Raw genomic sequence first — 12,388 nt, forward strand, 5'->3', positions numbered from 1 at the left:
TAGTTACTTTTGTTTAAATTGGATTGATCGGATTAGTTCGAATTATATTTATCCTTTTATTGGTGTGGATTATATTAGATTTCAATTAGTGATTGAATCAAACCTAGTTCAAAATATAAAATCTAATATATAATAGATCAAATTTAAATTTGACAAAATCTATTGAATTTGAACCGTTGAAGACCCCTAACAAATATATGTATATATATAGTCATCTTAGGGATTCATGCAAAAATGAAATATAGCTAGGTACTATAACCACTATCATAATATCTAATTTTTGGATGGAAAAATTAAAGAAAATTTCATGGCAAAAAAATGATCTGCTATATACATATAAAGGTTCCAAAACAAAGACCACTAGATTTAGGGGTGGTAAAATGAATAAATGAATAGAATCATAAATGAATTATGTTAAAATTCGATGGATTCAAATTTGATTTATTTATTAAACAAATCGTAATCTCATGATTCAGATTCTTTTATTAAATGACTATACATTTAATTTGTTTACTATACAAAATTGTAAACAAATCAAGTTAAATTTGAATTCGTTTATAATCCATTTAATTCATTTACGCAGGATTAATAATAAAGGAATCGATTATGGATTTGTTTATAATTCATTTACAAAAATAAAAATTAATAAACACAAAGAAAAAGAAAATAGAAAAAACCATAAAGCTAACATTTTACAAAATACAATAAATCTTAAATGAATGGATGAATCAGTGACCTCAAACCGAAATCGATTTGTTTATTTAACAAATAGAATAAAAGTTACCCATTTATTAAATAAATTAATTTTTTTAAATCTAAACCAATTCAATTTAAATCAAATCGAATTGAATCGACTAAGCCAATCCACGCCTGAATTGCAAAAGCAGTGGCGACTGAAGGGCCTGCCAATCAACCCCACGCCCGGGTCTACACGTCCGGCCCATTTGTTTATCCAAAAAGAATAGGACCTGTATGATAATTATTTATAAAAACGGGGCAAACATCTATAATTCTATCAAACATTCAGGAGTATAATGTTATTGTCTAATTAGAGAAAAGTCACCATTTGAGTCCAATATCTAGCCTAGGGCTAGTCGATTTTTCAATTTGCATACTCTTTTTTCAGTTTCCTCTTCAGCTCAGAGCCTCAGACCCATAAGAAGGAAACGCTTAACCAAAGCATCAGATGGCGCCTCCTCCTGGTCCCTACTCCGGTACCAGCACCCTTGCCTTGGTAATTTCATTTTTATTTTCTTTTAATCCATGCGTGTAATTTGTTCTTATAAATATTTTTTTTTGTCAATTGCTATTGAAACATTCTTGATTTTGTGATCTGGGTTTTTGAATAATAATTATAGGTCGCTCGGGTTTCGGCTTTTTCGTTCGGGCTTGTTTATGGGAACATTAAGCTCAAGTACCTCAAGGTACAATCTTCCTTTGCTTCAATGCTTGGTCTTAATTTGTGCTTTAGTTTGTTTGTTACTGAAAATGTTAGGGTTTTAATGTCCCATATGTGATTGATTTTAACTGCATTGGTTTTTTAAGTATTTGATTAAGATAACAAATTGATTGTGGTTTCTAGCTGTGTATTAGCTAATGTTTACAATTTGATTAGAATTTATAGTGCTTTTTTTTAATAATTTGTTGTTTTGACCAAATGGAGCTCACTGCGTCTTGGTGCTGCCCTAACTCATATTATTATGGAATGGTCATTCTAGTATTAGTTTATACTATCCAGAAATATTTCTTAGTTTTGAAAAATCCGGGATACTGAATCTCTTTCAGAGAAATATTTGGGTACAGTTTACAAAATCTTTTGTAAGCTTGTATAAAATCTGAAATTAATAAACAGTAGTTTTCTTGTTCTGGTGAGTTTTATGAAATTTTTACGCCATCGCAAAACAAGTGCACTAAACTTTTAGATCCGTAATGTTACTTGGTGTACTATTATTTAGTAGATGTGATGGTTTTGATGGGATTGAAGATTTAGACTAATCTTGTAATTGGGAAAGTTCCATGGTGAGGGAAAATGTGAAGCAAGAGGTAGAATCATGAAGGGAGTAAAATATCTAGTTCTTATGGTTATTGAGCTTTATCGATATTAGTTTTTGTATTCTTCTTGCTGTGTTTCTGCTGATCGGTATATTTATTTTTACTGCCTATGTACAATGGATGAGTACTTACCCAATGTTTTCTGTTACTCAGTCCAAGGCAAAATCTCTCAAAAAAGCTGAAGCAAAGGGTCATCATTGAAGATGACTGGATCTGTTTTGAGTTGAGTGCGCATTTGAGAGTTGGATATAGGAATAATTGTTAATGAACCTAGCAATCTTTCGTTTTTGGCGTATGGGTGACATTTGCAGGCCTTGCTCTATGCTCTGTACCTGTGAAATTTTTTTGGTTAATCCTTTGAGAAATTTCACTTGATTGGCTATGGCCGGAACCGTGGATTTGAACTTCCATTTCAGTTAGTTTTTTTGCTGAATGATTTTACATCCTTTCCTGGATCAGATTAATAAAGTCTTAATTCTATTGAAGCCTCCAATTACTATCACATTCGTTGCACAAGAATATGCTTCATTCCCTGATGGATGTAGTACTGTATTTAAATCTGTCGTTCATGTAAATCTCTGCCTTCCATTCCCTGTTGCGAAAATCAGGCTTTTCAGTTTGTTTAAAAATAGCAGCCGTGTCACTGTGTCGGACAGTGATCGACTATATGAGTCACTAATCCCCATCTTAGAAAGCAAATAAATCATCTATGGCATAAAATATTTACGTTAAAACTTCACTTACAAATTTCAAATGTTCTGAATGCAATGCGTCTAACCGAGCTGTATACCGCGTCAACAAACTAAAACTCATTGCACAAATGACAATCTGGACAAAATTTTGGATGACACGAGAAGGTCACTGGTTCGAACAAACATGCCCCGCAAGTTTTGCTTCTGTCCACATTGGGCAAAACGACCAATATTTCCAACCAGCACTTCCAACCTGCACGCATTATCAAGTTTCATTTGAACCGCAAACAGGAAACAAAATTCTTTCTAAATGCATTCATGCAACACCAAAGTTTCTAGGACACATACTGTATACCAGTCACGGCGATAGAATGCTCTCCTAAGCAATTAACTGATCCATAACAGCTAACTCTACACAGCATAGAAACCAAACAATTATTGCACGAAAAATTTTGATATATCGACAATATACTCGTATATTGATCAGAGTTTTTGTTGAGTCTTTTTAATGGAAATGGATGCGATTTATTAAGGAGTGGAACAGGTGAGCAAGCTATCCACAAAAAATAAAGTTTGACGTTTTCTGCAGAGTGGAATCAGATAGGTAAATCAGTACCCATATACCAACAATATTATTGGAGGCACTAATAAAGAAATTGGTCATTCACTGAATTTAAAGAGTGGCCGCGAGTTCACTGATCACATGAAACAATTCCAGAATGATAAGGATGCAACTAACCTGAGACGAGGACAGATGTGCAGTAAGTGAACAACAGACAACCTGAGCAACAAGGCAGGTGGCTACTTCACATATATAATGTCTTCATCAGGGTCATCGCCCTCCCAATCTCTCTCATCTTCAGGTAAATCAGGTGATTCAAATTGTTCTTTGGTTTTGCTCTTTGCGGCCTCTTTTTCAGCCTTTATCCTATCCAGTATTGCAATTACCTGAAATAGTTAAAAGCAACAATTCAATCAGCTAAGGGCACAAATAACCAATTTTCAGTGTTTATTCTTTCAAAAAATAACTGATGCAAGATCGTCATGCATACAGAAACTGAAATATGTTCATTGTTCAGAATTCCAAAAGCAGTGCATCCATAATGCAAAAGCAATTTGTGTCAATTCCTTCTATCGCGACAAAAAGAAAAGGTTCCTAAGTTGTTAAGGTTGGTTAAGCAGTTTTTGAAGTCAATCACTTGTCCACAAATTCCAGAATTAATGCGTAAACTACATAAACCAAATGCAAGGACAAGAATCAAAATCAACTCAACATCCTGGCATAACCAAACTAGGATTTTGTTAAAAAATCTGTATTCACAAGTTTATCTGAAGAAAGCCCCAAATCCTAATAGAATTGAATGTATTATAAGAGCTCAATAAGCTGGTCAGTGATGAGAGGGTCAAAAAAATATATACAAGGGCCTGACAAGATCTGAAAAGAGTCTTGGGACTAGAAATCTTGCATGCAGCAAACATGACTAGATCATCAAGCATACTGCCTGAACTGATAGTCCAAAGAGATCAGGATCAATGCTATATTTACAACATTCTTAAGAAAGAAGCGGTGTTCAAAGAAAATATAGACTTGGAACCATAACAATCATCATCTACTAGCATGGTAATAGAAGTGCCAATCTCTGTACTGATACATTGAATCTGTCACCGAAAATGACAACAGTCATTTTATCATTTACGTATAAACATGGACTTTTGGTCAACTTTTGTTCAATGATTAGAATTATTTTAATGCAAACCAATCGCATAAAAACAACCATAAATGTGATGGAGAGATGTGAATCATACCAATGATCCAACTTTACAAGCATGCTAATTAGAACCATAAATGTGGAACGGCAAAACATAAAAAGTGCTCACCCTGCTTCCTCTTTCAAAAGATTCATCTTCAATAAAGCGTATCTCAGGAGTCAGACGCAACTTCATACGCCTGCCCAACTGACTGCGAACATACTTAGCTTTTGACTTCAAACCAGCAATAGCAACTTCTTTCCCTCTATCATCGCCAAATACAGATACATATACTTTAACTACCTACAGAAATTGACAAACATTTCAGTGACTTTGTAAAAGAATAACTACAAGTTAATCAACGGCCAGCTACTCCCACAATAACTTTATAATACAAAAACAAAAGAATCTAAATTAACATAATACGACTGATTAACACTATGGCATTCGAACTGAAAGTAACAAGGACAGTGAAAGGCCTAATAAGATCCCTTGGTTGAATGGTATAGCATTAAGGAAATGATATGAAAAGAATATACGGCTAAACTCTTAAAACCCCATTCAGCTTTTCTAACATCAGCAGCAAAATTACGATGGAAATGCAAGTAACATAAAAAAACCTTTGACTTATCATAGACTATTGTAGCCAGATAAATAATACACTTTTAAAAGTAATCATCCACCTAAATTTCCAAAGGTAGAACACATTAGTAAAACAATTAATTATAAGAAACTTCTTTTCCTTTCTTTTCCACGGACTATCCAAACACAACAATGAACATACTCTCACAATCAAACCATAAAAGCTGTCGTTAAACAACACCACAGCACAAGTAACTTGCACACTAATGACTAAACACATTGCATAATGCCATTTCAAACAATCCACATGCAACTAAACTAAAGGTTATGTTAATAGCTGTTGTTCTTCTGCTTAACTTCGAAATCAAAACTGCTAACGTGTTCAATAAACACTCACTTTTTCTTGAGCAGCTAATATTTAGCAATTATCCGCTTAGCTATAGTTGATAGCTAATGATTTCATCTCTATAGCAGCTACAGCACCTTAATCCCATGACCACAAAATCAAATTTTGAAAGAAATCCATTTCAAATACCCCATATTAACTAAATTTTCACATACTAAATTAAAAAAATTCATTTACAGTACTTGCAAATCAGCAGAGACTTCAACGTCGCTAATAGTGGTAAGAGAAGAGAGATAACGGTCGGCTCCCAAGGCAGCTTCAGGCAAAACAGCAAACTGCAAGACTTTGTCAGTTAACAACATGTCCGAGAGTTCTCTCTGTATCTGCTTGGCCACCATCTTCACTCTCCGAGGATTCGCCATACATTTTACTGTCTTCCTTGTGGGACTCCTGCGCAGGTGAATCGCTGCCGTTGATTTCGGGGCCCACGTGGCGGAATTGAAGGATGTGATAGGGAGAAGATAAGGGTAGTGGTGATGAAGAGGAAGAGAAAGGAATGATTGGTGGGTGTGAAGATGATTGAAGGAGAATACGTGTGACATTGCTGTATTGAATCGTTTTTCTTTTCTCTTCTAGTAGCAGCAACTGAGCTTTTATTTTCCTTTCTTCTAATTCTGCTTTGTGCAGAATATCCAATGAATATATCTGATGGTACTTCTTGTGAAATTAAGAAAATTAGGAGGGTGTAAAGGTATTTTTGTGCTTTCATCCAAAGGTTTAGGTTGTTCATTTGTTAGCTAATAAAATGAACAAAATATGTTGATAATATTGTATTTTGTGTTTCAAATTAAAAAGAAAATACTTTTGAATATCAGATGGCTTTATATAAAAAAAAATCATAGCATAGATAGAGAATATTATTGACAAGTTAATTTTTTATTGTGTTCAAAATTATTAAGGGCAATTATCCACTGACCATTTATTTTTTCGCACTTTTTCAAAATACACAATTCTTAATTTTTTTTTGCTGAACTCCACTTGAAATTATATTATTTTACACTTATCTACTTCCGTATTTAAACTATTAAGAGAACTAATGAAATATTGTATAAATGATTTTTTTACCACAAAAAATAAAAGGACAATTATCCACCAACCATCTTTTTTTCACATTTTTTAAAAAATATACAATTCTTTTTTCTTTTTCTTTTTCTTCTTTTTGCTGAACTCCACTTGAAGTTATATTGTTTTGCACATGTCCACTTATGTCTTCAAACAATGTCGTTGTGAAATGACAAGTTTACCCTTATGATGTCAATAAAGTTCTAACAGTGTTAGAACGAGAGTGAACCAATGAAAAAAAAGTTAACTTCACGTATAGCGCTGCTAAAAAAAAAATATTTGTGTATTTTTGAAAAACGTAGAAAAAACAGGTAGTCGGTGGATAATTACCTTTTTCTTAATTAAGTAATTGCTCATGACCTGGATCAAACAGATGCGAAAGAAATTTAGATATATTGTAAATAGATGTAGGCAATTAAAATCCTAAAATTAATAGCTTAATTAATTTTCAAAAAAATTGTTCACGGTTACTGTTCAATGTTAATGTTCGTCCGCATAAAAAAAATTAATTTTCCAAAAACACAGCCAATTGCAGAAAATAAATGACATGAAGATTTTTACGTTGTTCGAATTAATCAATCCTACATCTATGAGGCCACGCCCAAATAAAAAGCAACTCACTAAGTTGAGATATTGCAACCTATGGATTTACCAAACTTAAGACTCTCACTTATAGTTTATCACCATACAGTTTACTCAACCTTAAACTGAATCTGCTTCTCTTGAATAATTGTTACCCCTCTTGATTCACGATCCTCAAGGCACTTCGCAAAGTAATCAGTAGTAATTATTCAATTCTTCAATGTCTATGATCCAAGATCCACATAAACTCTCCACATAGATGAAAAGAAGATAAGAAAATAAATCAACACAACATTATGCGCCAAATCCGAATTCTCTGGGGAGGAGGCCGAATTTTGCTTTTCTGCTTTATGCTCAATGTTGCGTCTCTTCAATTGTAAAATATCTCTTTTTATATAGGCACTAATTTTTCACAAAAATAGCAAGTCTTAAAAGACTTGTATTCTTTTCAAATAAGAGTTTCTTTCCTCTTATAATTCCTATGAACATTAATAGGAATAAATATGATCTTCTTGCCTTACTTTTCTCCCAAGAAATATCTAGAGCATTTAATAAACTTATTCTTGAACCAACTTCTTGCTCTAAATAGATCTCATGTGCCAATTATAGAATCTCATCATTAATTGACTTACTAAATTAGACATGTAATTAAATTAAGAAACAAATATTTCAAATAAATTGGAATCTCACTATATTAGGGAATTAATAAATTAAACTCTATTACAAGATATGCAATAAATAATATTTCAATTTAACTAGACTCACCATAAGATGTCAACTCTATAAATAATGGATTTAATAATCTCCCCCTTTGGCATTCTTGTGCCAAAAGCAATCCAACACAAATCTTCAATGAAACTTGGCGCCAAAACATGAATTTGAAACAAGTATAAACAACAAGGAACTAACCAAAATAATTGACAATTAGCATGTTAGTTCATTTAAATAACGAAGGCAAGAATTAAAATAAAATGCTAATTTTATTGATCAATAAATAGAAAGACAACATTAAGCAGAAAATTAAGAACAAGAAAAAGATAAACTCCCCCTGAGAACTAGAAATCCAAAAATCTAAAAACTCTTGAAAAAAATAAAATTTCCCCCCCAAATAGAAAATACTACTCCCCCTAACTCATTGCATTTAGCACTTGAAGACATGAAACAAATTACGCCTCCTCTTTGGCCAAAAGATTGTAAAAGGGAAGAAGTTTGACATGCAATTCGGCCAAACGAGTAGAAAGGTCAACAATATCCTGTCCTTGTTTCAAAATTGTAGCCTTGAGATGGACAAGATTAAGAGCAAAAGAATTAGATGGAGAAGAAGAGCGAACAGAGGCTGCAACAAAAGTATTGTTGTGCCAAATACCAGTAAAGAACTGATAATGGCTCCCCAAGACTCACTCAAGAATGGTTCTTGAATCTAAAACTAATGCAATCTGTACTCAGTTTAATGGATGTTGTAACAGCCTAGTCAACCAAAACTAATCAATGAAAGGATTAAAAGAATCAGAAAGAACAATACACAGAAAGCTTATAATGGTTCGGCTATGGAAGCCTACGTTCACTGTGAAAGAATGAATCCAAGTTTTATTGAATCGATTGTCTCCAAAGAACAAGCTTTTACAGAGAATATAACAACCAACAACCACTGACGTTATTCCTGAGTATCCAGCTATATATACAAGCTCTTGCTCGATCAAACAGCAGCAAGTTTCCCCTGTGTTCAGTGACGAAGAGCAGCAGCTTCCCGCGCTAATTAACGGCTTAACAGACTTCTGATAAGCCTTCATTACACGTGTCTTCATCTCTGTTGTTCTAAGTAACAAAACGACAGTTCAAGCAGCCGTTTTGGTTAAGTGAATCACGTGCAAACCACATGCCTTCTTTTCATACACAGCTGAGTTCAAGCGAAACTCAAACTTAGCTCCTGGTATATCTTTGGTAAGCATGTCAGCAATATTGCTATCAGTGTGTATTTTAGCCAGCTTAATCACACCCTTTGATATTTCCAATCTGACAAAGTGAAGCTTGATATCAATATGCTTGGTCTTTTCGTGGTGAATCTGGTTCTTACTCAAACATATAGCACTTTGGCTGTCACAATGAACTGTGATTTGTTTTTGTTCAAATCCTAGTTCTGTCACCATCCCTATGAGCCAGATAGCTTCTTTGATTGCCTCTGCAGCTGCTGTGTATTCTGCCTCAGTTGTTGACAGAGCATCAACACTCTGCAGTGAAGCCTTCCAGTTTATGGTGCAACCATTAAGCACGAACAGAAAGCTTGTTAAGGACCTTCTTTTATCCAGATCTCCTGTATAATCTGAATCTACATAACCCTCCACACTAACCTCTGCATATTTCTCAGCTCCATAGATCAAACCATAACCAGTTGTACCAGCAAGGTATCTTAAGATCCACACAACAGCCCTCCAATGATCCTTCCCTGGGTTTGCCATATACATGCTTACCACACTCACTGCATGAGAGAGATCAGGCCTAGTCAGGACCATTGCGTACATTAAACATCCAACAGCACTTGAGTATGGAAATTTATTCATTTCAGTCTTCTCAGCATCAGAGTTTGGACACTGTTGGTAGGACAGTCTGAAATGAAAGGGCAGTGGTGTCTGTACTGGTTTACATTTATCCATATTGAACTTCTCAAGTACTTTCCTGAAGTATTTGTGCTGTGTTAGGCTTAGGATACCATTCTTCCTGTCTCTCTTTAGCTGAACTCCAAGGATCTTCTTTGCAGGACCTAGATCCTTCATCTCAAATATATTGCTCAGCTGCTGCTTCAGTTCATTAATGAACTCCATCTCTTTACAAGCTATTAACATGTCGTCTACATAGAGCAGCAGGTAGATCTTGTCACCACCTTCTATGGTTTTAACGTAAACACAACAGTCAAAACTGCTCCTTTGAAAACCATGATCTGACATAAACCTGTCAAACCTTAGATACCACAGTATTGGAGACTGTTTTAATCCATATAGTGACTTCCTTAGATGACATACATTATCAGCCTTTTCTGGATCCTCATACCCTTCAGGTTGTGACATCACTATCATCTCATCTATTTCACCATGCAGGAAGGCAATCTTCACATCCATCTGTTCAAGATGCATGTCTTGTACAACCACTAGAGATAACAGAATCCTCCGGGAAGCATGTCTCACCACAGGGGAGAAAACTTCTGTAAAGCCAACCCCCTATTTCTGAGTGAAGCCTTTTGCAACCAACTTGGCCTTGTATCTTTGTGGCTCAACATTTGGAATTCCCTCCTTAATCCTGTAAATCCATTTGCCTCCTACTACCCTCTTATTTGCTGGTCTTTCAATGAGATTCCAGGTGTGATTCTTTTTTAAAGACATCATTTCCTCATCCATAGCATTGATCCACTCTTCTGCTTTATCACTGTTAATAGCTTCTGAGTATGTTCTAGGTTCATTTGTTGCTATTTCATGTGCTGCTGTTAATGCAAATGCAATTAGATTTGCATATGCATATCTTCTAGGAGGTCTTATCATTCTCTTTTCCCTGTCCCTCACTAACTGATAATCTTCACATCTCCATTGATCAGTTGCTGTTTCATTCTCAGTGTCATGTATTTCCATGTTTGTTATGTCTCCAGCCTCTGATCTTGATTTCTGTTTCTGGTTTGAGTTTGACAGCTCCACCTCAAGATAAGATCTCTCATCTTTATCTTTCAGTTCTGCATTTGTAGTTTTTAAGGATACTGAGTGTTAGAGCATCCCAGCTTCATTAAATACCACATCTCTGCTTATGATTGCTTTTGGTGGCTTCATGTCTGTGCACCATAGTTTGTACCTTTTTACCCCTTTAGGGTAACCAAGAAATACACACTTCAATACCCTGGGTTCTAATTTGCCTTGTTTGATGTGAGCATATGCTGGACAGCCAAAGATCTTCAAATTGGAGTAATCTGCTGGTTTACCATACAAAAGTTCATATGGTGTCTTGAAGTTAATTCCAGTTGAAGGGCTTCTGTTCACAATGTGACAAGCTGTTGACAGAGCCTCAGCCCACAAGGACATAGGTAGCTTAGAGTGAATGAGCATACACCTCACTTTGTCAACTAAGGTTCTGTTCATCCTCTCAGCTAATCCATTTTGCTGAGGTGTATATCTTACTGTTCCGTGCCTCATGATTCCATGCTTGCTGCAAAATTCTTCAAACCTCTTGTTGCAGAATTCTAATCCATTATCAGTTCTGAGCTTCTTAACCTTCCTATTGGTCTGAGTTTCAATCAGTGTTTTCCAGTTCTTGAATTGTTCAAACACTTCATCTTTGTTCTTCAGCACATACACCCAAACCATTCTGGAATGGTCATCAATTAGAGATAGAAAGTACTGTGCCCCTCCTAAGGATGCTGTCTGTGCAGGTCCCCACAGATCAGCATGTATGTATTCTAGAGTTCCTCTTGAAACATGTGCACCAGTGCTGAATTTGACTCTTGAGGATTTGCCTAGGACACACTCCTCACAAAATTCCAAGGGCTCTATTTTATCTTCACCCAAGACTCCCTGTTTTGATAGTTCTCTCAAACCTCTCTCACTCATATGACCTAATCTAAAGTGCCACAATAAAGTTTTGTTTAGATTCTGGTTTGAAACTCCAACATCTCCTGTGACTACAAACCCCTGGAGCACATACAGGCCATTGTCTAAGTTTCCTTTCATCAACACCATGGACCCTTTCAACACCTTCAAAGTACCTGACTCAAGCTTGATAACACACCCTATTTTGTCAAGCATGCCAAGAGAAATTAAGTCCCTTTTTAAATCAGGGATATGTCTGACATTTGTTAATTCTCTTATTGTGCCATCAAGCATTTTCAGTTTAATGGTGCCCCTGCCAATTACCCTACAACTGGCATCATTTCCCATTACAACTATCCCACCATCATAGGTTTCATAGTTCTTAAAGAAATTTCTATTAGGGCACATATGAAATGAACAACCAGAATCTAAAACCCAGTTACCTCTAGATGCACCATCAGAGACTATGAGAACTCCAGCAGAGTCATAACCATCAGATTCTTGTCTTTCTGATGCAACAGCAGCATCTCCAATCTTCTCTTTTATTTCTTTGCTTTTATATTTCCTCTCTGGACAGTCCATTTTGAAGTGGCCTTCCTTGTGGCAATGAAAGCACTTCATATTCTTGGGTCTGGACTTGGATCTTTTCTTTTTCCCTTGACCACCTTCTCTCTTTTCTGGTCTCCCTCTAACTGTTAATC

The 12,388-nt window shown here is 35.4% G+C and overlaps 2 protein-coding genes across 5 annotated transcripts; one reads left to right on the top strand and one right to left on the bottom strand.

The window, feature by feature from the left end:
• Positions 1-1,080: 1,080 nt before the first annotated feature.
• Positions 1,081-2,537, top strand: LOC18034539. The gene is made up of 3 exons (XM_006423465.2): positions 1,081-1,234; positions 1,359-1,424; positions 2,206-2,537. The coding sequence occupies exons 1-3, from the start codon at positions 1,187-1,189 to the stop codon at positions 2,251-2,253; spliced, it is 162 nt and encodes a 53-aa protein (XP_006423528.1). The 5' UTR covers positions 1,081-1,186; the 3' UTR covers positions 2,254-2,537.
• Positions 2,538-2,569: 32 nt separating this feature from the next.
• LOC18035350 (probable ribosome-binding factor A, chloroplastic) lies at positions 2,570-6,059 on the bottom strand. Of its 4 annotated transcripts, XR_002904390.1 has the most exons (6): positions 5,664-6,059; positions 4,623-4,796; positions 3,484-3,692; positions 3,093-3,155; positions 2,797-2,997; positions 2,570-2,644 (listed from the first exon to the last, which is right to left on the bottom strand). XR_002904390.1 is itself a non-coding variant. In XM_024179951.1 (3 exons), the coding sequence occupies exons 1-3, from the start codon at positions 6,021-6,023 to the stop codon at positions 3,546-3,548; spliced, it is 681 nt and encodes a 226-aa protein (XP_024035719.1). In that variant the 5' UTR covers positions 6,024-6,059; the 3' UTR covers positions 3,167-3,545. The 4 variants fall into 4 exon arrangements, 1 of the variants encoding a protein (XP_024035719.1); XR_002904388.1 differs by lacking the exon at positions 2,570-2,644 and having other exon boundaries at positions 2,692-2,997; XR_002904389.1 differs by lacking the exons at positions 2,570-2,644; positions 3,093-3,155 and having other exon boundaries at positions 2,692-2,997.
• Positions 6,060-12,388: the final 6,329 nt, after the last annotated feature.

This window comes from Citrus clementina, unplaced genomic scaffold (genome assembly GCF_000493195.1).
Source record: "Citrus clementina cultivar Clemenules unplaced genomic scaffold, Citrus_clementina_v1.0 scaffold_8, whole genome shotgun sequence".
NCBI lineage: Eukaryota > Viridiplantae > Streptophyta > Magnoliopsida > Sapindales > Rutaceae > Citrus > Citrus x clementina.